We start from the raw sequence: 27,225 nt of genomic DNA, 5'->3' as shown, positions 1-27,225 counted from the left end.
TATGGAGTGGATATGAAAAGGAGGGTGGTGAAATGGGCACAAAGTTGGCAGATCGAGCCCATTTTGTGAAGGAAATCAAGGATTGAGAGCAGGTGCAGAAAGCAGTGGATAGTTGGGAATGAGGGCTTTAGTTAGACTGGGAAGTGAAGATTATTCCTTGTGAGTAGTGAATGTTTAAGAGAAGATTCAATAAATAGAGCTGCTTCCATTCACTTGGTCATTTCCAGACTCACCTTACAGCACTTGCTTCAAGTTTGCCTATAGTACTACTAGATCATTTTCTAATTCAAGTTCAGATATCCAGCAACCACAGTAATTTGGTTTAGTTTTACCAGTTAGATTATGCTGGGAGTTGCTGCCTCTTACTGTCACACCCAATGGTCACACCTAGTGTAGGTTATCAGCCTCGTGGTTGGGTGGGAATGGGCTGGAGGGAGTGAGATCTCTGGAGTCCCTCAGTCTACCAGTGACAGAATCATGGGGCGTTTTCCAGTCTCTCCTGGTCCCCATTAGCAATGCTGCCACCCTAGTTTGACATCTAAAGTTTGGGTTGAGCTCCTCAGAACAGCATAGGAGACCCAACATGGAGTGTGAATGGAATGCAGAGTTCAGTCACCCTTGCACACAAATCTAAGAGCAGTCAGCTACTTTTCATTTGATCTACTCACTGAGAGGAAGCCTACCACAAGCAGCAGGCATCATTTATTTCCATTGACTTCAAAGACAAAATCACCACAATATGTTCATCTGTTGGTGGTGTACTTTAAAGAAATCTTTGGTCAGCACTAAGAGTCAGATAGTGCTGTGGGACCTCCTAGATTCACTTAAACTGACAGAGCATGTGTCACCTTAAATTCATCTGAGGTGGGTCTTGAGCCTACAGCATTGGGGCCTAGAGGCATGATTGCTGATAACTGAACCAGGCCAACAGTGCAAGTAACTGGGGACAATCAGACACATAGCCAGTGCAAACCTTGTGCAAGTTTCTGCTAATTTCAGAGATGTTCTTAAAGTCTCTGTCAAAGTTTCAATCCCTCCGTGCTTTCTTAAATTCATTAGAAATGGTCAAGACCAATCCAGGTTGACTTCATTATTCCTGATGCTGAAATGTACGGCTTTGGTTGGAAATAAGAATTGCAGTTTGTTTGTTTGTGGTTCCGACGGAGAATCCCCATGCAAGTTTCCATTGTAACCATCTATGTGTTGTCCAGGTGTCCAGGCTAAGCAGTTTATTACCTCGGATGAGCCACCGACTGTTTATCCCAAGCATGCAAACAGTCTCCATGCTCAATTCTTGCCCGCTGGAAGCCGCCATGTTTGGTTTGGTGGGGGCTGTGTATTTTCTGTGTGAGGGAGTCTTTACCAGCGTGAGGTGGAAAACACCAAAGGTTTGCTGTTTCATCGTTTCTGAAATATTCCTCTTAAATAACCAAACTGGATCACTGTCGCTTTCCTACCAACAGCAATGCCAGATTGCATTACTAAGATTGCTATTATCTGCTTTGATGGTTCCATTTCTGATTGACACTGATTTTATTTTTTCTTTGCTTTTTTAACTTTTTGGAGGGCGAGATGATGGTATCGAACATTAGCCATTTCTCAAACGTATTTGCTTGAAGTGCCTGTGTGTCAAGAAACATGAAGCAATTATTGAATTCGCTACCTCCACCTTATTGCCGATATCTCTGTTTGGGTTTCTCATGTAAATTGGAATAAGGTGATGAATCCCTAATGACTAGGTTTTGTTAATCTCAAAGACAGTGATGTTCTTCTCGTTGAAAGGATAAATTGGAAAGGTTTGCGTTAAATCTCCCTTTTTTGCATTGAAATGAGTTGAGTGGAAGAAATCGCAGTTCTTTAATGCTTTAATGTTAAAGTGTTGAACTGCTGAAGTGTAAATGTTTTGAGGCCTACAGCCACACTCGCAATTTGAAACTTGATTTCTCGCCCTCCTGTTAATGGGCAAAGAAATTAAACACTAATCAACATGGGGAAATGATGTGTGAGCACATTGTATGATATCTTTATGGCAATGTTTTCTTTGTGTGATTTGTCAATCTGGAGTGTTTCTTCTCAATCTTTTCAACATAATATTCATCAAATGGAGTTTGTTGCACTGGCTTTATTTAATGATAGGTTGGAGGATCTTGTGTGGGTTATCAAAACAGTGTGTTAATTCTCCTTGCAGCACTTCTTGGGTTTAAAAGAGCATAAACGCTTCCTGTAAGCCCAATAAGCTATCAGTGAGCAACCACATACTCACATTCAGTCACATTTACTCTCACTCTCACTCATGTACACACACATTCACTCACGCCCACTCACACTCAGACACACTCTAATTATCTCCCACACACACACGCATGCTTTCACAGTCACACTCATACAAACACACACTCACACAAACACACACTCTCACTCTCACACTCCTCAGACAGAAATACATACATAAAAATGGCCTCACTCACAAGAGCAGTGACCTTGTGAAATAGTTTGTGTTCAAGTCCAACTCTTGGCAGTTGGTGCTAAACCGAAGCTATACTCTCGGACATGCCATCTTTCATTGTTAAACAAAGACTCAGTCTGCCGTCTCAGGTGAACATCAAAGATTCCCAGGCACTGTTTCCAAAAAGAGCAGGGAAGTTATCCCCCATACCCTGATCAATATGTATCCCTCAGGTGACACCACTTCCTGTGTGCCATGTTTCTACATTACAACAATAACTACACCTCAAACAACAGAGACGAGAAATACAAGCTGGCGTATCCAGCCATGTCCACATTTCCTTGGACAAATACAAAAATAAACACTTCATTGACTGTAAACTATTTTGAGACATGTAATGGTCATGCAAAGTGCCATATAAACGCAAGTCTTTCAGACTTCCTACCTGAAAGGCAATCAGCCTGCCTTGGGTGTGTAAAAACAAAATTAATAGTTAAAAGTACCCAAGTCTAAGTTTCTCAATCTCACAACAGCGCCTCCAGATCCTTCTCCACTTCAGATTTCGCATCTGAGCTAAAGTCCAGGGAAAAGTTTCTGACAGAAATGCATGGGACCCATTTTCTTTTCCCTTTCTGGTAAACTTACCAATCACCTTGAAGAAGAGTAGGTACTAAGGAGCTGTGTTATCTACACCAGCAGCACACAGTACATGGTAAAATCTGTCCAGCCCCTTCAGTTTCTAAAAAAAAGACCAGGTAAATGTATCTGCTGGAGAATGGTGATGAATCAGTTTTGTCAAAGTTCCAGGATTGTTCTGCAGTTCCCACTAGTTAAAAATTGATCTCGTAGACGGTACAAGAGCAAATCAGCAGCAAAATCATTCCATTGTTTAAAAAAGGGTTCTGTTTTCATCTCACACTTAGGGCTGACTGCACATTCGGGAATCAGGTAATAAGGAGCCTATTCTCTTCCTTACTGGTACAGGAAGACCACCAATAGGAATATCAGGGCGGGGCACTTGACAGTAGGAGACCAAGTGGTGAATTGTCCTTCCAGAGTTGACGGAGCGGAGGGGAGGTGTTACCCCACAGAGAGGATCATTCTGAGGCCACTTCTGCATCTGACTGACGCACAGCAGCTTTGGTCTTTGGTTTTGTTGACGAGAGGATATGTAGAAAAGGGCAGGAGATTGGGAATAGGGTGTAGAAATGATGCAAGCATGGTGGGGTGTCTAGCCTTCATCTGCACTGTAACGATTCAGTGATACCACAGACCTGTTCACAGAGAAAATGTGAGGACTTTTTATTTACAGATCATCAGACAAGATATCATAGTAAATATTGTAAGCAGAGTTAGCAGCAGTATTTTCCAGGGTGGACAGAGTTTTCCACTTGTTACATCTTCATTCTTGTCTCTTACCTTTGTCATCCCTACCTGCCCCGTCCTCTTCCATTTGCTATATCCAAGCTCAGCAGTTATCCCCCCTCAAGCAGTGCTAGGCAGTTTCATGATACATTTGTTATTATGTGAAAAAAATACATTTTATTTAAGAATCAAAGTTCTCAGAAAAAATGTAAAATGTAATTCGAATATTACTAAGAAGAGTGTTGTCAAAACTTGCCTTCTTATACACATCAGGTCAGATACAGGAATGCCAAATTTCAAATGACTGTAATAAGTTGTACTAAAGGATTTTTTTAAAAAGTGCTAATTTGCTAGCAAATCAACTCTTATCAAAGATAATCAATCAAGCTCTGAACATGACTTAGTATGCTTGCTGGAAGTGATAAACCTTCATACACAGAGACCATCCTCTGCAAACAGAAGGAATGTGTTCAAGCTTTTGTTACACCTCACTGTGGGAAGACACTGGAATTCAAGCCCTACTATTTCCAGATTTGTCAAAAAAGTTTTACTTGTCTTTTAGACCCTAGCTGACAGAAAGCTGGGAGCAGGTTTCTGTACTTAAATTACAGAACCTATGGTTCCTTGATCTTCCTTCTCCTTGGTACTTGGATTTGCTTGTAGGAGGCACAAGGTGACTTTTTCACAACTTATAAAGTCTCTAATTGGTTAAGAGCCACAGCTTATAGCAACTGATGAGGGAAAATAAATTGACTTTCTTTAGGTTTGAGTTTTTTTTAAACAACAGAGAGGACAGCTCCTTCCTTTCTGGAGGTTTGATGGCTTATGACCCAAATAGTCGCATCCATAAGTTGCACAGCTACCAGGGAACCAATCGCATTGTTGCTGGCAGGCATATGTTGCCCAACAAAACTCCCTCCTTGCAATCTCCTCCCCACTCCACCTTGTCTGTAGTAACTTCCTGCACTGCTTGAACAAACAGCAGTGTAAACAACACTTATATGATGAGTGTCCGGTAACTTGCACTAATCCTTTCCACACTCCTTATTTTTAAAACATTCCTTTTCCCATTTCAGGCCACAATCCAAAGCACAAATAGATATGTTCTTTGTCCCTTGCCCCTGTTTTATATTGCCTCAGTGATTGGAAACGAAAATGTGTTGCTGGAAAAGCGCAACAGGTCAGGCAGCATCCAAGGAACAGGAGAATCGACGTTTCGGGCATAAGCCCTTCTTCAGGAATGAGGAAGGTGTGCCCAGCAGGCTAAGATAAAAGGTAGGGAGGAGGGACTTGGGGGAGGGGCGTTGGAAATGCGATAGGTGGAAGGAGGTCAAGGTGAGGGTGGTAGGCCGGAGTGGGGTGGGGGCGGAGAGGTCAGGAAGAAGATTGCAGGTTAGGAAGGCAATGCTGAGTTCGAGGGATTTGACTGAGACAAGGTGGGGGGAGGGGAAATGAGGAAACTGGAGAAATCTGAGTTCATCCCTTGTGGTTGGAGGGTTCCCAGGCAGAAGATGAGGCGCTCTTCCTCCAACCGTCATGTTGCTATGGTCTGGCGATGGAGGAGTCCAAGGACCTGCATGTCCTTGGTGGAGTGGGAGGGGGAGTTAAAGTGTTGGGCTACGGGGTGGTTGGGTTGGTCGGTCCGGATGTCCCAGAGGTGTTCTCTGAAACGTTCCGCAAGTAAGGCGGCTTGTCTCCCCAATATAGAGGAGGCCACATCGGGTGCAGCGGATGCAATAGATGATGTGTGTGGAGGTGCAGGTGAATTTGTGGCGGATATGGAAGTGTCCCTTGGAGGGAAGTAAGGGGGGAGGTGTGGGCGCAAGTTTTGCATTTCTTGCGGTTGCAGTGGAAGGTGCCGGGAGTGGAGGTTGGGTTGGTGGGGGGTGTGGACCTGACGAGAGAGTCATGGAGGGAGTGATCTTTTCGGAACGCTGATAGGGGAGGGGAGGGAAATATATCACTGGTGGTGGGGTCCGTTTGGAGGTGGCAGAAATGACGGCGGATGATACGTTGTACATGGAGGTTGGTGGGATGGTAGGTGAGGACCAGTGGGGTTCTGTCCTGGTGGCGGTTGGAGGGGCGGGGCTCAAGGGCGGAGGAGTGGGAAGTGGAAGAGCTGCGGTGGAGGGCATCATCGACTACGTCTGACGGGAAATTGCGGTACTTGAAGAAGGAGGCCATCTGGGTTGTATGGTTTTGGAACTGGTCCTCCTGGGAGCAGATGCGGCGGAGACGAAGGAATTGGGAATATGGGATGGCGTTTTTACAGGGGGCAGGGTGGGAGGAGGTGTAGTCTAGGTAGCTGTGGGAGTCGGTCGGTTTATAGTAGATGTCCGTGTCGATTCGGTCACCCGAGATAGAAATGGAAAGGTCTAGGAAGGGGAGGGAGGAGTCTGAGACGGTCCAGGTGAATTTGAGGTCGGGGTGGAAGGTGTTGGTAAAGTGGATGAACTGTTCAACCTCCTCAGATTTCTCCAGTTTCCTCATTTCCCCTCCCCCCACCTTGTCTCAGTCAAATCCCTCGAACTCAGCACCGCCTTCCTAACCTGCAATCTTCTTCCTGACCTCTCCGCCCCCACCCCACTCTGGCCTATCACCCTCACCTTGACCTCCCTTCACCTATCGCATTCCTAAAGCCCCTCTCCCAAGTCTCTCCTCCCTACCTTTTATCTTAGCCTGCTGGACACACTTTCTCATTCCTGAAGAAGGGCTTATGCCCGAAACGTCGATTCTCCTGTTCCTTGGATGCTGCCTGACCTGCTGCGCTTTTCCAACAACACATTTTCAGCTCTGATCTCCAGCATCTGCAGCCCTCACTTTTTCTCAGTGATTGGAAAGCCTATAGTTCCCCTTTGGCTTTCACGTAGCAATGCCTCAAGCTCTGAATATCCTCCCTAAACCTCTCTACCACCACCTTGCTTTTTTCATCTAAGAGACTGATTTAAAATCTAACTCTTATCCAAGCTTTTGGTCATCTGACCTAATACCTTCTTAAATGGCTTAATATTAAACCTGGTTAAAATCTTTGGGTGAAGTTCCTTGAGACAACTTATTACATTACAGGTGCTATATAAATATTAGTTATTGTGATGTATTTATTAGCTGCAGAAGACTGTGGTAGGAATCAAGGAAAGCTATAAACAATTCCAATTAGAATTGTGAGATATTACTTAATTCTCACCTGCATTCTAGAATTTGTATAGTGGGTTGATGGTGATGTAGTGATAATGTGGCTAGACCAGCAATCCGGAACTCCAGGCTAATGTTCTAGGGCAGTGGGTTTGAATCCCATTGTGGTATATGGTGAGATTTGAATTAGATAAAGGACTGTTATGATGTAGTGTTTGTGTCCCTACCTCCAAGTTCGGGAGTCCCTGTACAAGTCCCAGCCATTTCAAAGACACATCTCTGAATAGGTAGAATATGAAAATATCCATAATTGGTAGCTGGGACAAGGGAGTCAATCCATGCAAAAGCTTATTTTACCCTGACCCATTGTAAATGTAGGTGCTCAAATGAAAACTGCTGCCACTATATTTTTTAAAAAGCCCTGTATGTTCAGGTGGTTAGAATAATGAAGAATAGAGCTAAAAGTTTCAGCGTCTTCTGGCATGCCAGCTCTGCAGTGAAGTAAAACTTGATTTAAAAGAACAAGGCTGATGTTATGTTTACATCATATAAAGACCACTCTTACTGTGTTTGGTCCCTATTACATATAAATAGATTCAAGAACAGCTTCTTTCCTGTTGTTATTAGACTTTTGAAAAGACCTCTCAAATGTTACTTCAGATCTGTCTCTCTGCACCTTTTCTGTGGCTGTAACACTATTCTACACTCTGTTCTGCTACCCTGATGCACTTTGTAATATATGATTCACTTCTATAGCATGCAAAACAATACTTTTTACTATCTCTCAGTACATGTGACAATCAATCTTCAATATATTATTAAAGCACAGAAATTTGGGAAGGTAGCTGACGCTGTGCGTAAACTCCATATTGAACATTAGAAAAACTTTTAATGTATTCAAATGTGTTCTTCAAATCTTTTAAAAATCTGCTAAAGTTTCCAAATTGTTTTGCTTGTGGTTGTGTTTGTGTACATGTATGTGTTCTCCTTTGAGATAATGAGTGGTGCCCACGTACCTGTTATCCACCTGTCCTGATCTTATTCTTGAATGATTGATGTTTCTGAAAAATGAATTACAAGCCAATGAAACTAATTGAAATACTGGAATGTTAATGGGAACCTGAATGGTTGGCAACTCATTTGGACATTTGTGTTGTTGCAGGAGGAGTTCTGTTACCCTGTGGAGTGTCTGGCACTGACTGTGGAGGAAGTGATGCACATCCGGCAGGTCTTGGTGAAAGCAGAACTAGAAAAGTACCAGCAGTACAAGGATGTCTACACTGCTCTGAAGAAAGGAAAGGTTTGTTTTGAACAAATTGGTTTCCACCACGTTGGTAATTAGAATCGTAGAGATGTACAGTGTAGAAACAGACCCTTCTGTCCAACTTGTCTGTGCCTAGATATCCTAGATTAATCTAGTTCTATTTGCCACCATACCCTCTAAATCCTTCCTATTCATATACCTATCCAGATGCTTTTTGAATCTTGTACTTATACCAGCCTCCACCACTTTCTCATGCTTTGTGTGAAAACATTGCCGCTTAAGTCCCTTTTATATCTTTCCCCTCTCATCTCAAACTATGCCCTCTAGTTTTGGACTCTCCCACCTCAGGGAAAAGACCTAGCGCATTTACCCTATCCACGCCCCTCACGATTTTATTAACATCTATAAGGTCATCCCTTAGCCTCCGAAGCTCCAGAGAAAACAGCCCCAAACTATTTAGCTTCTCCCTATAGCTCAAACCATCCAATCCTGGCAACATCCTTGTAAGTCTTTTCTGAAACCTTTCAAGTTTTATTTTTCATGATGATGACTTCATGAGCATATATTTCACAGCAGTGTTTTTTTTAAAACATGCTGCTTATTATTTTTTATCCTGCTGTCAAGCCTTTATTTTCACTGTAGGAAGGTGAGGTTAACTAGCCCATCAGTTAGACATCATGGTCTAGATATTGGATTAATACAGGGGGCTGGGAGGCTGTCAGACTTGGTGGCTCACCCACCATGTTTAAATAAATAATTAAGGGCATTGGAGCATGTTAGAAGTTCAATTGTCTTCAAAGTTACTGTCAGGCCTTTGTTGCACAGTGGTAGTGTCCTGACTACTGGTTCCACCTGCTCCAGTAGCATGGCTGAGACCGAAGATCAGCCGGCCCTTTGATTGGCGGTGGGATGTCGTCCTTCCCAGGGAGCTCTCTCAGCAGCTAACAAATCACAAGATGGTCGCGAAATGCATCCAGGCCTCTTACAAACAGCCAAGATGTGATTATCCCAGATTTTGGGTCCCACCATTTGACCAATATGAAGGGATGCAATTCTTTAAGAACACAGGTAGCAGGAGAAAGTACAGCAGATCAATTGGAGAAAGGAATATCAATGATCTCAAGGTCAAGAACCAATTCCACTTCCTGAAATATGTGCGAAATTTGGGGTGGGAAATGTGGCTCTAGATTTGGTCAAGGACCCACAGATCCCACATCCAGTGACACAGAATTTCCTGGGTGGACAGACATATTCGTTAGCAAGTGACTTCCGATGATGACTGCCTGGGTCCAGTTTCTATTCTAAAATGGGAGAGAAAAGAGATTCAGTATTCTGTCATCTTCTGAGCGCCCTTGAGAGGGAAAGGGAGATCATGTTTCCCAATGCTTTCAGATGTGGACATTCAGTAATTTCCTCATAGATACCTAAAAATCAGATCAAAAATCAAGTGATTACAACTTCAGTAGAGGAAGTACTCATCACCAGAATTCAGCATCACTGTCATATGTTCATCATTTCAAAAAATAAATGTGAAATACTTTAGTTCCCTAAAAGTTACATGCAATTAACTAGAGTGTTTAAGTATTCCATGTAATATTTGAGCACCTGCAGATATTTCCTCCCTTTTTAATGTGTCACAATACAGTAACTCAGAAACTTTTCATGCTGCAAAAAAACATTCTATTTATAAATATTATGTGACACAAGTTACTGACTGGTTTCATTGCTGAAGCTGTTATTTTGGCTCTCTGTGTCTAGTCATAAGGAGGCTGTTAAATCAGCCTCAAACAGAGTAGTTTTACTGAAGTCGAACCAGAAAGTGGGAGTGATGATTGAGCTGAAACAATTAACTTGTGACATTGCCTTGTGGGTAAAGCAGGGACCAATAAATCTTGAGTAAAGCTTAGTGTACACTTCATATAGCAGAGAGATCTAATGGGAAGGTACTGAACTAATAACCCAGGGCCCCAGGCTAATATTCTGCAGCTATGGGTTCAAACCCCTCCATAGCAGATGGTATTCATGATTTGGAGATGCCAGAGTTGTACTAGGGTGTACAAAGTTAAAAATCACACAACATCAACTACCTTGTGAAGGAGCAGTGCCCCGAAAGCTAGTGCTTCCAAATAAACTTGTTGGACTATAACCTGGGTGTTGTGTGATTTTTTAACATAGCAGATGGTAGCATTCACATCCATAAGAAGTTTGTCTAATGATGAACGTGTAACAATTGTCATTAAAAACTCATCTGGCTCACTAATGTCCCTTTAGGAAAGAAAATCTGCTGTCCATGTCCTGGAGTCCATACATGTGACTTCAGAAGCACAACACTGTAGGGGCTCTTAGCTGCTTTTTATGGTCATTAAGGATGGACAATCAATGTTGATCAATGGACAGCAATGCTCACATCCCAATTAAAAAATAAACAGCAAAGTAAATTGAATATTGTTACATTACAAGCCTGACATTTCATTCACTTTGTTCAAGTCACATGATTCTGTACTTGTAACCTCACGAGTATTGGCATAGATCATACTTTTTTGGGTGTTTGTTGTTGCTGAAATAAGCCTTTTCCTTCAGCACAGAATTGTTTTCTTAATAAAGAAAAAGGTTTGGTGTCTGTATAAACAAACATTTGTATGCTGAGTTTTTTAAAACACTTTAAATATGGAAAGGGGCCATTCCACTCCCAGGCCATAAGAAAGAGAAAGCAGCCGTAAACGTCTGATCCCCATGTTCTCATCTGCAAATTTTGTCGTTGTAGTGCACCCTATGTCATATAGCTTTGCACTCACTCTCTTTCTACTGACCCAGTGTTGTTTTCCTCACCTAGCATTTGGCTTATGTGGCTCTGAAACCTCTTCGCTCCCCACCTAATGTGTCACCACCTCAGACTTCTGAAAATCCCTCACCCTGTTGGAGGATTTATGTTCACTCAATTGTAACACACATCATGTAACTGCCATTGGTGTTTGTTGCATTTCTCTAACTGCTCTTGAGAACGTGGCAAAACTTCCATCTTCTTGGCGACTGTATGGCTTCCTGGGCCATTTGGGGTCAGCCATGTTGGATAGTCTGGCAGGGTAGGTTAAATAAGGCAGAAGGCTTTAACAGGCACATTTAATACAAATGCAAGGAGGTTATGGTGAACTGATATGAATGCTATTTAGAATTCTGAGCCAGACTAGGTAAAGATGACAGCTTTCCTTTCTGAATGGCCACAAGTTGGCTTTTTGTAACAATCCTTGTCACCATTACAGATTCTAGCTTTGTTCTCTATACCATCACTCAATTAACTGAACTAGCATTCCCCATTTGCAGTGGTGGATTTAACCTGTTGCCTCTGGATGATTAGAGTTGAGCTCTGGATTATTGGTCCATTTCTGTGCTGCTCCACCCATACGCGGCAGATATGCACCTATTGGGAGACTGACCTTGGAAAAGACATTCTTAGGTCCAGGGTCCTCCAACATGAAACAGGCCATTTGATCTCTTGTCTCTCTGCAAAAGTAACTCGGCTAGTCCCACACTCCTGCCCTTTGCTTGTAGCCCTGATATTTTTTTCAAATAATAATCAAATCTGCTTTTGAAAGCCATAATTGGCTCAACCTGCTGTTTCCCACATACTGCCACTGTTTCCCACATACTACAGTCACTGCCTAAAAATGTTTTCTCTTGTGCCATCTTTAATCTTTTGCCATTTAACTTAAATCAGTCGATTCTCAATCCTGTCACCAGTAGGAGTTGATTCTCTAATCTGTTCAGACCCTTCATGATTTTGATTAACTTTTTTCATTCATTCAAAGGAAGTTGGCATTACTAGCTAGGCCAGCATTTATTGCCCATTCCCTAATTGCTCTTGGGAAGATGGGAGTCAGCCACGATCAAATCTTTAAATCAAATCTTCCCTCAGTATTCTGCAAGGAGAACAACCAGAGCTTTATGCAATCCATCTATGTAACTGATGACCCTGATCCTGAAGCATTGTCATAAATGTGGACCTGTCTAATCTTGTCACATTCTTCCTGAGGTGTGGTAAGCAAATGGGACACAGCGCTCCTGCTGAGGTCTAAATAGCATTCATATCAGTGCACCGTAACCTCCTTGCATTTGTACTATATGTGCCTGTTAATAAAGCCCAACATCCTTCTGGCTTATTAACCACCACCTTGATGTACCCTGCCACCTGCAATACATATACTCAGATCCCTGAGCTCCTGTACCTGCCTTAGAATTGCATTCTTTGTTTCATGTTGTTTCTTTTCCCAAACTTTTTAGCACTAAATTTCATCTGTCACTTTTCTGTCCATTCCACCTGCCAGTCAGTGTTACCTTGAAATCTAACACTATCCTTCTCACACTTGGCAACACTTCCAGGTTTTGAGTCACCTTTGCCAATTTGGAAAGTTGTGCCTGTGCACTCAAATCTAGATCATGAACAGGATTGAGAAAGTTAAAACCATCAACACCAGGTTATAGTCCAGCAGGTTTATTTGGAAGTACAAGCTTTCGGAGCACTGCTCCTTCGTCAGGTAGCTAGTGGGGCAGGATCATAGGCCACAGAATGTACAGTAAAAAATCAAAGTGTCATACAACCAATGCAATGTATTGAACAAACCTAGATTGCTGTTAAGTCTTAATCACTTAGAATGGGGATGCAGTTTTGATTTATTTATACATAAATCCCAATACTTCTTTCAAATTTGCACTCCAATATGCCAATATTTTCATGCATAAGTTCGAACAAGGCTTCATTTCTGCACAGGACCTCCGACCAACACTATATACCAGATATATTGACGACATTTTCTTCCTCTGGACTCAATAGTGAGGAGTCACTGAAACAGCTACTCAGTGATATCAACAAGTTTCATCTTCAGACTTACCATGGGAAACTCTTTAGAATCGGTCTCATTCTTGGACACAGGCACCTTCATCAAGGACGGGCACCTCAGTACCTCACTCCACCGCAAGCCCGCGGATTACTTCATGATGCTGCGCTTCACAAGTTGCCACCCTAAACATATTTGAACAGTCATCCCCTTTGGACAAGCCCTTTGTGTACACAGGATCTATTCAGATGAGAAGGAATGTGATGGACACCTGAAGATGCTGAAGGACACCTTCATAAGAACAGGATACGATGCTCAACTCATCGATTGCCAGTTCCAACGTGTCACAGTGAGAAACTGTAATGGCCTCCTCAGGAGACATCCATGGCGTATGACCGATAGGGTACCCTTCATTGTCTCGTACTTGCCGGGAGTGGAGAAACTGCGCCATGTTCTTCGCAGCCTGCAACACATTATCAATGAGGATTAGCACCTCACCAAGATCTTCCACTTCTCACCTTAAAACAACTGCCAAACCTTAAACAGCCCATTTTTCACAGCAAATTGCCCAGCCTTCAGGACAACATTGAGCACAACACCATACAACCCTGTCATGGCAACCACTGCAAGGTGTGTCAGAGTGTCAATATGGATACCACCATTAAACACGGGGACACCGCCTACCATTTACATGGCAGGTACTCATGTGACTCGGCCAATGTTGTCTATCTCATACGCTGCAGGCAAGGATGCTCCGAGACATGGTACATTGTGGAGACCGAGCAGATGTGATGACAATGGATGAATGGACATCGCACAACAATCGCCAGACAGGAATGTTTCCTCCCAGTCGGGGAACACTTCAGCAGTCAGGGACATACAGCCTCCGATCTTCAAGTAAGCATCCTCCAAGGCAGACTTCGGGATATGCACCAATGCAGAGTTGCCGAGCTGAGGCTTATAGCCAAGTTCGGTACCCATGAGGATGGCCTCTACCGGGACCTTGGGTTCATGTCACACTACAGGTGACCCCAATACAATACACATTCTCACAAACACACACATACACACAAGCACACATACATACATATATACACACTCTTACACAGGATCACACTTGCACTCACACAGAACCTGTCTCATACACACCCTCTCTCTCAGTCACACTCACAGCACACACACCCACTCTCTCATCGGCATATACTCCATCACTCTCATGCTCACACTCTATCAAGCATGTACATACACACACACACACATATAAATCTATGGGGTGAATTTGCATTTGCAGAAATGTATTTGCAGATACATTCTATTTTGTTTAAAAAACACACAATCTGTTGGCAGTCAGTCAATGTGGCATTTTCTAAATTCCTACTTTGGAAATGGAACCAGTCTGACTCAAGATTGAGATGCAGACAGACTCTAACCTCACACCTTTAATGCATTGTCTGAGCTGAGATGTCATGTTTTTATACTGATAAAATTTAAAGTTATCTCAGGACCGTGACTTGAAAGAAGCTCTGGGGTTTACAAGTGAAACCTGCAATCCATTATAAGTGATGAAAGACTTAACAGCAATCTAGATTTGTTCAATACATCGCATCAGTTGTATGACACTTTGATCTTTTACTATAAATGCTATGATCTTGCCTCACTAGCTACCTGACAAAAGAGCAGCACTCCAAATGCTTGTACTTCCTAATCAACCTGATGTTGTGTGATTTTTAACTTTGCCCATCTCAGTCAAACACCAGCAGCTCCACATCAGGATCAAGAAAAGCAGTGATTGCAGCACCAATGCCTGGGAAGCCCCACTATATGCATTCCTCCAGATCAAAAGACGAAGCCAATTTCTTATCCATGCTGCACCTTTCTTTATTATTCCCTGGGCTTTAACATTGCCTGTTATCTGGGCATCTTATCAGATACCTTTGAAAGTTCATGTGTACTAAACCAAATTGTCAGCCCTCTCTGCTAACTCATCAAAAAATTCAACCATATTTGATAAACATGATTTACTTATAAGAAATCCATGCTGGGTTTCCTACTTGTCAAAGTGACTGATACTTTTGTCCCAGAGTGTCCTTTTTAAAAGCTTCCCCATCACCAGGATGAAGCTGACCTTACCTCTAATCATTATATTTATCCTTATTGAGCAAAGCTGCTACATTGGCAATTCACTGGTCCTCAGCACCATCCCTGTATCTAATAATTCGGAAGCAAGAGTAATTTTTTTAACTTGAGGGCTGTTGAGATTTCTTTTCTTGGCTTTTTTTGAATTTTAGAGGCTTCATTTCTCATTCTCATTCACATCTTTATCAGATGTGTTAACATATGAAGTGTTGGGACTTGCTAGATGCAGAGTCCCAGGAATCTGAAGTCTTCTTACCTCCATCATTCCTACAACCAAACTATTACGTGCTCAGTCCTACTATTCCTGTATTTCCACCTAACATGTGATATTGGAAGGATTCTGGGGGTTACCGCCTTGCAGGTTCCAGTTTTGTTGAGAAGCCCTTTAGATGTTGAAAAGTTGAATGATCGAAGTTCCAGGCCATTGTTTACTCGACGGGTGAATAAATATCTCGATGACAATTATATTTTTACAAAACCTATAAATGTATCTAGTAGAGGTTCCAGCGGTTTCGGCTATGGTTATTTGAATTACCTGTTGTCGTATTGATCCTTATTGCTGTCTCTCTGTAGTTGTGTTTCTGCTGCCGAACGAAGAGATTCTCGATCTTCACCTGGTCATACACTTGCCAATTTTGTAAAAGGTTTGTCACCATGCTCCTCTTTGATGTTCATTTGTCCAGCTTTCTTGTTTTCCTTATCATTCATTTACTGCCCCCTCCCCCCATTCTTCAGTGGGATTGGGAAAGAATGTGTGAAATGTTTACTCGAGACAGGAACCAACTAGTAACAGGTTAAGAAAAAGCAGCATAGTATTAGTGGGAGTTCTTCAGAAATAATAAAGTATGATACTGAACCAGTTTATACTCCTCAGGGCCCAGAACTCTCTTTGCTAGAGAACTGGTTGGCAGGCAGGAAACAACGAGTAGGTAAAAACGGGTAATTATCCAAGTAGCAGCCTAATGGGGTACCGCAGGGAGCAGTGCTTGGACCCAAGTATTCATCATATCAATAATTTAGATGAGGAAACTAAGTGTAATATGTCCAGGTTTGCAGATGACCCAAAGCTGGGTGCGAGGATGAACTTTGAATGGTTGCAAAGATGCCTCAGGATGATTTGGACAAACTGAGTAAGATGGTAAATGTATGGCAGGTGAAGTATAATGTGGATAAATTATCCACTTGAATAGCAAAACCAGGAAGGCAGATTATTATCTAAATGGCAATAGGTTAGGAAAGGGGAGGTGCAACAAGACCTGGGTGTCCTTCTCCACCAGTCACTGAAAGTAAAAATGCAGGTGTAGCAGGGGATAAAGAAGGCAAATGGCCTTCATAGCGAGAGGATTTGAGTACAGGATACTTCGCTGCAATTATACAGGGCCTTGGTGAGACCACACCTGGAGAATTGTGTGCAGTTTTGATCTCCCTATCTGAGGAACAATTTTCAGGCTACAGAGGGAGTGTGGTGAAGGTTTACCAGACTGAATCCTGGGTTGGTGTGACTCATATACGAAGAGGAATTGGATTGTTTAGGACTATATTCACTGTAATTTGGAAGAATGAGCAGGAAATCTCATAGAAACCTATACATTCTAACTCAATTAGACAGAGTAAACATAAGAAGAATGCTCCCAGTTACTCAGGAGTCCAGGACAGAATCATAGTCAAAGGATATGGCGTATATCATTTAGAATTAAGATGAGGAGAAATTTCTTCACCCAGAGGATAGTGAGCTTTTGAATTCTCTGCTATAGAAAGCAATTGAGGCAAAGATTTTCAAGAAGGAGTTAGTTGTAGTTTTAGGGATCAAAGGATTTGGGAAAAAGCAGAATCAGAGGACTGAGTTAGATGATCAAGTATGATCACGTGAATGGCAGAGCAGGCTCGAATGGCCAAATGGCCTACTCTTGCTTCTATTTTCTATGTTTGCTACAAAAAAAGAGCTGATAAAGTAAGGCACCACTTAAATTTGGAAGTGGCAATACACAAGAATGCAAGAAATAGCACAAAGCCTGGTAATTGGCAGACAGCAGTTAGCCGAATATCTGTTGTCGGGAAATCACAAGGGGCATTAATTAAGGATAGAGTGAATGAACATCTTTAAAATTTTTAGCTGGTTAGACAGAGAGAGAATGGATTTAGAGAAGGGGAGTGATGCTTGTTGAATCTGTTTGATTATTTTTGAAGACGTTACTAAAGTAGTTGATGTGGGAATTTCTTTTGTTGTGACCCATAAACACATCCAGAAGGCAATTGATAGTGTCCCTCAGAAGAGACTGTGAGTTAACTGAAGTTGATCATCACCAAATGGAAGGCAAATAATTCTGCCAGTTAGGGACTTAACTAAACAGCGGAAGGCAGAGTAGGGATAGTGGCGTGCAAGATGTAACTAATTAGGATCATGCCATGAAGATCTGTGTTGGGGCCTCAGAATTCATTCCATTAACAACATAACAAAGAGCCCCAGCAAAACAGAAAACAGTAGGAATTGGGGGATATCTCTAAACTGTTTGGTATCGTATCTGGGAAAAAGCAAAATTGTTGTGGTCACCAGAGGTCATTCAGCCTAGCCCAACAACATCACTACTATGATTGCACAATGTTTGTTTGCGACTCCTCAGATACTGAAGTAGTTCATGTCCAAAATGCAGTGAAACCTGATAAGTGGATATAACACTTGTGTCACGCAATGACTATCTCTAACAAGAGAGAATCTAACCATTGCCCCTTAATATTCAATGGCATTACCACCACTGAATCTGTCACTGTCAACTGGGGGGGTTACTGTTAGCTAGAAACTGAACTAGACTTGCCACGTAAACACTGTGGCTGCAAGAGCAGGTCAGAGGCTAGGAATCCTGCAGTGTATAATTACCTTCTGACTCCCAAAAGCCTGTCCACCATCAACAAAACACAGGTCAGGAGAGATATACAATACTCTCCGTTTGACTGGATGAGTGCAACTCCCAACAACATCAAAAAATTTGATGCCATCCAGGACAACAATTTTCCTTATCTTTGCCTTTTTTATTCTTAAACATTTTTCCCTTAGTTTTACTCACCTCCCCCCCTGCCCATAGGAAAAATACTTCTGGTATTTAAAGTGTGAGAGAAGATTTGTAGCTCGGGTGCTCATTGTTGTGGTTCTCTTCACCAAGCTGGGAATTTGTATTGCAGACATTTTGTCCCCTGTCTAGGTGACATCCTCAGTGCTTGGGAGCCTCCTGCGAAGCGCTTCTGTGCTGTTTCCTCCGGCATTTGTAGTGGTTTGTATCTGCCGCTTCCGGTTGTCAGTTCCAGCTGTCCGCTGCAGTGGCCGGTATATTGGGTCCAGGTCGATGTGTTTGTTGATAGAATCTGTGGATGAGTACCATGCCTCTAGGAATTCCCTGCCTGTTCTCTGTTTGGCTTGTCCTTTAATAGTAGTGTTGTCCCAGTTGAACTCATGTTGCTTGTCATCTGCGTGTGTGGCTCCTAAGGATAGCTAGTCGTGTCGTTTCGTGGCTAGTTGGTGTTCATGGATACGGATTGTTAGCTGTCTTCCTGTTTGTCCTATGTAGTGCTTTGTGCAGTCCTTGCATGGGATTTTGTACACTATGTTGGTCTTGCTCATGCTGGGTATCGGGTCCTTTGTCCTGGTGAGTTGTCGTCTGAGAGTGGCTGTTGGTTTGTGTGCTGTTATGAGTCCTAGTGGTCGCAGTAGTCTGGGTGTCAGTTCAGAAATGTTTTTGATGTATGGTAGTGTGGCTAATCCTTTGGGTTGTAGCATGCCCTCATTCCGTTGTCTTTCCCTTAGGCATCTGTTGATGAAATTGCGGGGGTATCAGTTTTTGGCGAATACATTGTAGCGGTGTAGAGGAAAAAGAACACCGCTACAATGTATTCGCCAAAAACAGATACCCACGCAATTTCATCAACAGATGCCTAAGGGAAAGACAACGGAATGAGGACATGCCACAACCCAAAGGACTAGCCACACTACCATACATCATAAACATTTCTGAACTGACATCCAGACTACTGCAACCACTAGGACTCATAACAGCACACAAACCAACAGCCACTCTCAGACAACAACTCACCAGAACGAAGGATCCGATACCCAGCATGAGCAAAACCAACGTAGTGTACAAAATCCCATGCAAGGACTGGACAAACAGGAAGACAGCTAACAATCCGTATCCATGAACACCAACTAGCCACGAAATGACACGAACAGCTATCCTTAGTAGCCACACAAGCAGATGACAAGCAACATGAGTTCGACTGGGACAACACTACTATTATAGGACAAGCTAAACAGAGAACAGCCAGGGAATTCCTAGAGGCATGGCACTCATCCATAGATCCTATCAACAAACCACATCGACCTGGACCCAATATACCGGCCACTGCAGCGGACAGCTGGAACTGACAACCGGAAGCGGCAGGGACACACCACTATAAATGCCGGAGGAAACAACACAGAAGCGCTTCGCAGGAGGCTCCCAAGCACTGAGAATGTCACCTAGACAGGGGACGCAACATCTGCAACACAAATTCCCAGCTCGGTGAACAGAACCACAACAACTTCTGGTATTTACACTATTCAGTTCCCTCAATACTTTAAATGTTTCAATAAACTGGTCTCTCATTTTTCTAAACTCCAATGCGTGTAGGCCTTTGTTCAGCCTTTCTTTGTAAGAGAAGTCTTTCTTTCCAAAACTAATTGCTTCTAATGCAATTATATCATTTTTCAAATATGAAGTCCAAAATTGTACTGGAGCAGTGTGGTCTCACCAAAGTCTTTAACAGCTGCAGTACAGCTCCCTGTTTCAATATTCTGTTCCCCTTGAAATAAACAACCACATTCTAGTTGTCTTCCTAATCACTTGCTTTACTTGCACATTAACATGATGTATTAATGTACCTGAACCCCTGAGTTCCTCTGTACCACCTGCAATTTCTCCCTATTTAAATCATAAACTGTTGTTCTGTTCTTTCTGCTAAAATGGACAAGTTCACATTTACCCATATTCCATCTGCCACATTTTTTGCCCACTCACATGAACTCTCAGAACCACAGAATTGTTACATTGTGTATATATCCCTTCACAAACTTTCTACATCCTCTACTTTCCTACCTACCTACTGACTAAACCTTCGGTTTCATCATTCGAATCAATTATATAGTTTGTAAATACTTGAGAACTACTGGCACTGCACTAGTTACAGCTTGACCACCTGAAAATGGTGTGTTTATCCCCACTCTATCTTCCTGTTAGCTAACTAATCTTTCATCTATGCTAATGTTACCCCCTACAGCATGCACTCTTATCCTGTAGTGCAATCTTTGATGAGGTACTTATCAAATGCCTTTGGAAACCCCAAGTGCACCAAATCCACCAGTTTCTCTCTATCCACTGTGAATATTACTTTGTAAAAAAGCTCTATTAGATGAAGTACGATTTCATTTTCAAAAGACTCTGATCACTTTGAGATTTTCTGAGTATTTCTAAGTATAGTCTCTTTAATAATGGGTTTCAGCACCTTCTCTATGAAGGTTAATTGGACTAAAGTTTCCTGTTTTCTCCTTTCCTTGAATAAAGGTGACATATTTGCTTTTTTCAAATTCTCTGGGGCCCTTCCAGAATCTAAGGAATTTTGGAAAGTTATATCTAATGCAACCACTGTCTATGCTGCCATTATGTTTATGACCTAGGTCATTCAGTCCTGGGGACATGTCAAGCAATTAAAGAGGACAGCTGACCACGGCTCCCTCAAGGACAGTCAGGGGAGGGCAATAAATGATGTCCACATCCTGGGATGAATAAAATTAATGGCAGAATAGAAAGCTACATATCCCTAAATTTTCCAATGAAACAAACAAAAGTAACATCTTGTTTTATCTGTTCATGGGATGTACTCACCATAATGGCAGCAGTTCCCTAGTGGAGCTTGAGAATTTAGTGATGAACCACTGCAATCTCTGCAGTGTCCATACATCCAAGGTGTGGAATTTCAGGATTTTTGCAGTAAAGGAATGATACTCAGCTTCTGTTTCAGTTACAAAGAGATGTTAGGAAACAAATTAAAAAGATCAGCAAAACAGTAGCAAATGGATTTTGACATTGCCTATTGAGACCATCAATCCGGGACCAAATAAGGTGGAGTACTTTTTAAATGGTGAAAAACTAAAATCATCATAAAATTCCTACAGTGTGGAAGCAGGCCATTCAGCCCATCAAATCCAACCAACCCTCTGAAGAGTATCACACCCCCTATCCCTGTTAACCCTGCATTTCCCCTTGATAATCCACTTAGCCTGCACACTATGGGCAATTTAGCATGGTCAATCCACCTAAGCTGCACGTTTTGGACTGTGGGAGGAAACCGGAGCACCCGGAGGAAACCCACACAGACACAGGGAGAATGTGCAAACTTCACACAGACAGTCGCCCGAAGCTGGAATCGAACCAGAGTCCCTGGCGCTGTGAGGTAGCAGTCTAACCACTGAGGCATCATGTCACCCCTCTGTGTGAATGTTCAAAAAGGCTATTCTTTAAATCTTTATTGACTATTTGGACCCTTTTGTAATCTTGACATCCAGATAGTCTTCTCTTTCCTAGAGAGAAATAAACCTTTTTCATAGAGTTAAATTCTCTCTATTCTTGTGAATCAGTCGTCCCATTGTATACCTAGTTCAATCAAAGCAAACATCACGGGCAGGTATAGAAAAGAGTAGAAACGGTTAGTAAAATGCTGGCCTTTCTATCGAGTAGAGTAGAACCTAAAGTGGTAGAAGTGGTATTTCAGTGAAACAAGACCCTGGTTTGATCACACCTAGAGTCGCTATGCCTCTCCCTAGGGAAGGATATATTGGCCCTGGAGGAGTGCAGTGTAGATTTACCAGAATGTTACCTCGACTCCAAGGGATAAATTATGGGAGAGGTATTACACAAACTAGGATAAAAGCAAAATACTACAAATGCGGGAAATCAGAAATAAAACAAAATGCTGGAGAAACTCAGCAAGTCTGGTTGCATCTGTGGAGAGAGGAAGAGTTAATATTTTTGCATCCTGTATGGCACTTCTTTAAACAAATTAGGATTGTATTCCCTGCGATTAGAAGATTTAGATGAGGTACAATGTTTCTTGCTTAATAAACCTCTTAAAGAAGACAAGAAGTATGTCTCAGTAAGCTCCATTATAACATCTCATGCAGATAACTTCGAAATTGGGTTAAATTCAAATTGATGTTTTTCTTTAAATACCATAAGAGACTGCCCTTTTTAAGCATGGTTGTTTTAATTTGTGGAGACTGTATGTATATCATTGCAATAACATACCTCATAAATTAGACAACTTAATCATTGTACAAAGTACCAAATGCAACAGGAGAAAGTGAGGACTGCAGATGCTGCAGACCAGAGTCAAAAAGTGTGGGGTTGGAAAAGCACAGCCAGTTAGGCAGCATCTGAGGAGCAAGAGAAACGATTTTTTGAGCATAAGCTCTCTATGCTTGAAACGTCGACTCTCCTGCTCCTCGGATGCTTGCCTGACCGACCAAATCCAACAACAGATCAAATAGTGCACTAACAAGCTCTTTGATGATTTAACCAATTTTAATTCTCGATTATCTTTCCACAGACCAGTGTGTTCACAGTGTTGTAAAAAGGTGCGTTCAAGATATTTTTTATTGGAAAGTATACATCTTTATCTATCAAAATATCTCTTTTATTGAAATTAATTTTTTGTTTGTGTTTTAGATGCGACTACCCTCCAAACCATACAGCAATCTTCCAATTTTTTCCTTGGGACCTTCAGCATTGCCAAAAGAGGGGAAGCTGTCAAAATCTGAGAGACCATCAGGCAGTCGCCGTCGTCATGATGGTCAACACAAGAGTCTAGTCAGGTACGAAAGTCCACAGCAGTTCCTAGATACAAAAGGAAAGCATTACAGCTCAGATTCAGTTATTTAATCAGAATTTGTGGCTATTGGACCATAAGACTATAAGATATAGGAGCAAAATTAGGTCATTCAGTCCATTGAGTCTGTTCTGTCATTCAATCATGCCTGATATGCTTCTCAACCCCATTCTCCTGCCTTCTCCTCATAACTCTTAATCCCCTTGATCATCAAGAGCCTAGCTATCTCTGTCTTAAAGACACTCAATGACTTGGCTTCCACAGCCTTCTGCAGCAATGAGTTCCACATGTTCGCCACCCTCTGTCTGAAGAAATCCTCCTCGTCTCCATTCTAATGTGTCATGTCTTCACTTTGAGCCCTCAGGTCCTAATCTCTCTTACTAGTGGGACATCTTCCCCACATCCACTCTATCCCACCTTGTTTGCAGATTCCGGAAATCTGAGATATGATGGGACTGCACCAGCGCATAACCAGGGTTTTCTCAGTAAACCAAAAATTGCAATCAAAAACTTTTTACATGTCCCGATAGTTTAAGTGTTCCTATTGCACTCAAAGATTGCAGTTTAACCTTTAGAACCTCCTTGAAGACTGGCAAAAAAACAATTAGATGATGGTGTGGTGGTGATCAGTTCAATCTGGGGACATGGCAATTAATTAAGTTTGGGGATGGGGGAGCCTCCTAGCATGATTTTTGTTCAAGGCCATTGGGATAGTGAAAGGGACTGTTTATGCACTGGAAGTAACTTGTGCTAATTCTGCAGCTTTTCTGATGAATTTACCCCAAATTTCCCCAAACTGGACAGTGTTAGTGGTAACTGTACCTCACTACAAATAATTCTAATCACCAAAGGATCCTGCTTTTTCGTTCTTGCCTGCCATAAGCAAAAACTGAACCCAAGACTCCAGTGAAGGTCAAGTGAGAAATTTCGCTGAGCTGAGGAATCACCATTTACAGATGATAGAAGTACATAGAACATAGAAGAATACAGCGCAGTACAGGCCCTTCGGCCCTCGATGTTGCGCCGATCCAAGCCCACCTAACCTACACTAGCCCACTATCCTCCATATGGCTATCCAATGCCCGCTTAAATGCCCATAATGAGGGAGAGTCCACCACTGCTACTGGCAGGGCATTCCATGAACTCACGATTTGCTGAGTAAAGAACCTACCCCTAACATCTGTCCTATACCTACCCCCCCTTAATTTAAAGCTATGCCCCCTTGTAATAGCTGACTCCATACGTGGAAAAAGATTCTCACTGTCGACCCTATCTAAACTCTATCAAGTCACCCCTAAACCTTCTTTTCTCCAATGAAAACAACCCCAAGTGCCTCAGCCTTTCCTCATACGATCTTTCTACCATACCAGGCAACATCCTGGTAAACCTCCTCTGCACCCGTTCCAGTGCCTCCACATCCTTCCTATAGTATGGCGACCAAAACTGCACACAGTACTCCAGATGCGGCCGCACCAGAGTCTTATACAACTGCAACATGACCTCAGGACTCCGGAACTCAATTCCTCTACCAATAAAAGCCAGTACGCCATATGCCTTCTTCACCGCACTATTTACCTGGGTGGCAACTTTCAAAGATCTGTGTACATGGACACCAAGATCCCTCTGCTCATCCACACTACCAAGTATCCGACCATTAGCCCAGTACCCCATCTTTTTGTTACTCTTACCAAAGTGAATCACCTCACACTTAGCTACATTGAACTCCATTTGCCACCTTTCTGCCCAGTTCTGCAGCTTATCTATATCCCGTTGTAACCTGCCACATCCTTCCTCACTGCCTACAACTCCTCCGAGTTGTAGGCAGTAGAATCTCAATCTCAAGAAGTAGAGTTCCTCACTTCATCAGTTGTCTTAAAATCAAGTCAACATTTCATTGGTCTTTTTGGTTCTATTTGCACCTATATACCAGCTTTGTGGATTTGTCCTGGCTGTCGCATCGTTAAGAAAATTTGTCTTTCTCAGATGCAAAATGTAACACCTTGCACGACCCCCCCATTCACCTTCATGGTTTTTCTCGTTGAATAGTTCCCTTTATAATTTCCTTCTTCCATCCACATAGCTCTCCTTATCCCTATGTAAAAATAGGGACCAAATGTTTGATCTGCTAGTCCCTTATTGCAGTCTCACCTGCATCTGTCACTCCACTGTCTCCTTTACTGCTCCTTCAAATATGTTACTAAAGCTGTTTGACGTTTGTTTGAATAGCCCTCTTTTTCATGGTTTTTCATTTGTAGCTTTTTATAGCTCTTTTTCAGTCCACAGGATTTCTGGTGTGCTTTGCTCATAATTCCCCTTGATAGAATCTCCTTTTCATCTACACAACTCCTCAAACCCCCACTCCCTGTTAAACAGGTACCAAATGTTCATTTAGTAATCAGCTAGTTCCTTCCTTTGGTCTCATCTGTGTAATACACATTTAGCTGCATTTAGGGTGTAGGTTTGCTCGCTGAGCTGTAGGTTTGATATCCAGACGTTTCATTACCTGGCTAGGTAACATCATCAGTGGCGACGTCCAAGTGAAGCAAAGCTGTTGTCTCCTGCTTTCTGTTTATATCTTTCTCCTGGATGGGGTTCCTGGGGTTTGTGGTGATGTCATTTCCTGTTCGTTTTCTGAGGGGTTGATAGATGGTATCTAGATCTATGCGTTTGTTTATGGCCTTGTGGTTGGAGTGCCAGGCCTCTAGGAATTCTCTGGCATGTCTTTGCTTAGCCTGTCCCAGGATAGATGTGTTGTCCCAGTCGAAATGGTGTTTTTTTTCATCCGTGTGTAGGGCTACAAGGGAGAGAGGGTCATGTCTTTTTGTGGCTCGCTGGTGTTCGTGTATCCTGGTGGCTAACTTTCTTCCTGTTTGTCCTACGTTGGTTCTGCCTGTCGCGGACCTAACACAGCCAGAAACCCTAACCACCTTACCATACATCAATGAAGTTTCAGAAATGACAGCCAGACTACTAAGACCCCTCGGAATCCTAGTAGCACACAAACCCACCAACACTCTCAAACAAAAACTAACAAATTTAAAAGACCCAGTGCAACGTCATCTACAAAATCCCATGCAAGGACTGCCACAAACACTACGTAGGACAAACAGGAAGAAAGTTAGCCACCAGGATACACGAACACCAGCTAGCCACAAAAAGACATGACCCTCTCTCGCTCGTAGCCCTATACGCAGATGAAAAAAAACACCATTTCGACTGGGACAACACATCTATCCTGGGACAGGCTGAGCAAAGACATGGCAGAGAATTCCTAGAGGCCTGGCAATCCAACCACAACGCCATAAACAAACACATAGATCTAGATACCATCTATCAACCCCTCAGAAAACGAACAGGAAATGACATCACCACAAACCCCAGGAACCCCATCCAGGAGAAAGATATAAACAGAAAGCAGGAGACAACAGCTTCGCTTCACTTGGAGGTCGCCACTGATGATGTTACCTAGCCAGGTAATGAAACGTCTGGATATCAAACCTACAGCTCAGCGAGCAAACCTACACCCTAAACCTCAACCTGAGCTACAAACCTTCACAAACCTTGCAATTTAGCTGCATCTGTTGGAGCCTCCTCTGGACTGGTCTTGAAGCATCAGTGGGGAAAGGTTAGATTTTTTTCTGCAATTCATCAAGAAGTTTGCAGCTTTCCTGACACCAAGACCAAATGTGGCTTACCTCAACTTTTGAAGAGTCACAGCAAGTGCTTCTACCATATCTTTTAAATTAACTGAGTGCCTCAGTGTAGTTCTCAGGCATAATACAAATACAGGCATAATCATTCATACAATAGGAGGAATGTAGCAGATATAAATCTTGCTGTGGCATTGATTGTTTGCATTAGTGGTCGATTGAATGGAAATTCCTTTGTTCTGAAGTTTACTGTTTACCAGGCGTATGTCAAGTTAGTGAAAATAAGGACTGCAGATGCTGGAAACCAGAGTCTAGATCAGAGTGGTGCTGGAAAGGCACAGCAGGTCAGGCAGCATCTGAGGAGCAGGAAAATCGATGCTTCGGGCAAAAGCCCTTCATCAGGAATAGAGGCAGGGAGCCTGCAGAGTGGAGATATAAATGAGAGGGGGTGGGGATGGGGAGAAAGTAGCATAGAGTACAATAGTTGTACAG

General features: G+C 42.6%; 1 protein-coding gene across 4 annotated transcripts in view; it reads left to right on the top strand.

Annotated features, from left to right (window-relative positions):
• LOC122548856 (protein spire homolog 1-like) overlaps positions 1-27,225 on the top strand; it is a 207,915-nt gene that overhangs the window by 179,024 nt on the left and 1,666 nt on the right. For 2 of the 4 annotated variants that reach the window (XM_043687728.2, XM_043687729.2), the window contains 5 exons: positions 1,212-1,388; positions 8,106-8,243; positions 15,749-15,819; positions 22,805-22,832; positions 22,924-23,069. In XM_043687728.2, the coding sequence (XP_043543663.2) occupies positions 1,212-1,388; positions 8,106-8,243; positions 15,749-15,819; positions 22,805-22,832; positions 22,924-23,069 (560 nt within the window). The remainder of the gene's footprint in view (positions 1-1,211; positions 1,389-8,105; positions 8,244-15,748; positions 15,820-22,804; positions 22,833-22,923; positions 23,070-27,225) is intronic. The other 2 variants (XM_043687730.2, XM_043687731.2) reach the window with 1 other exon arrangement.

This window comes from Chiloscyllium plagiosum, unplaced genomic scaffold (genome assembly GCF_037043375.1).
Source record: "Chiloscyllium plagiosum isolate Xiang-an unplaced genomic scaffold, Cpla_swu_hap1 HiC_scaffold_4, whole genome shotgun sequence".
Classification (NCBI taxonomy): Eukaryota; Metazoa; Chordata; class Chondrichthyes; order Orectolobiformes; family Hemiscylliidae; genus Chiloscyllium; species Chiloscyllium plagiosum.
Note: the sequence above shows the minus strand (reverse complement) of the source record. Positions and strands in the feature narration are given on the sequence as shown.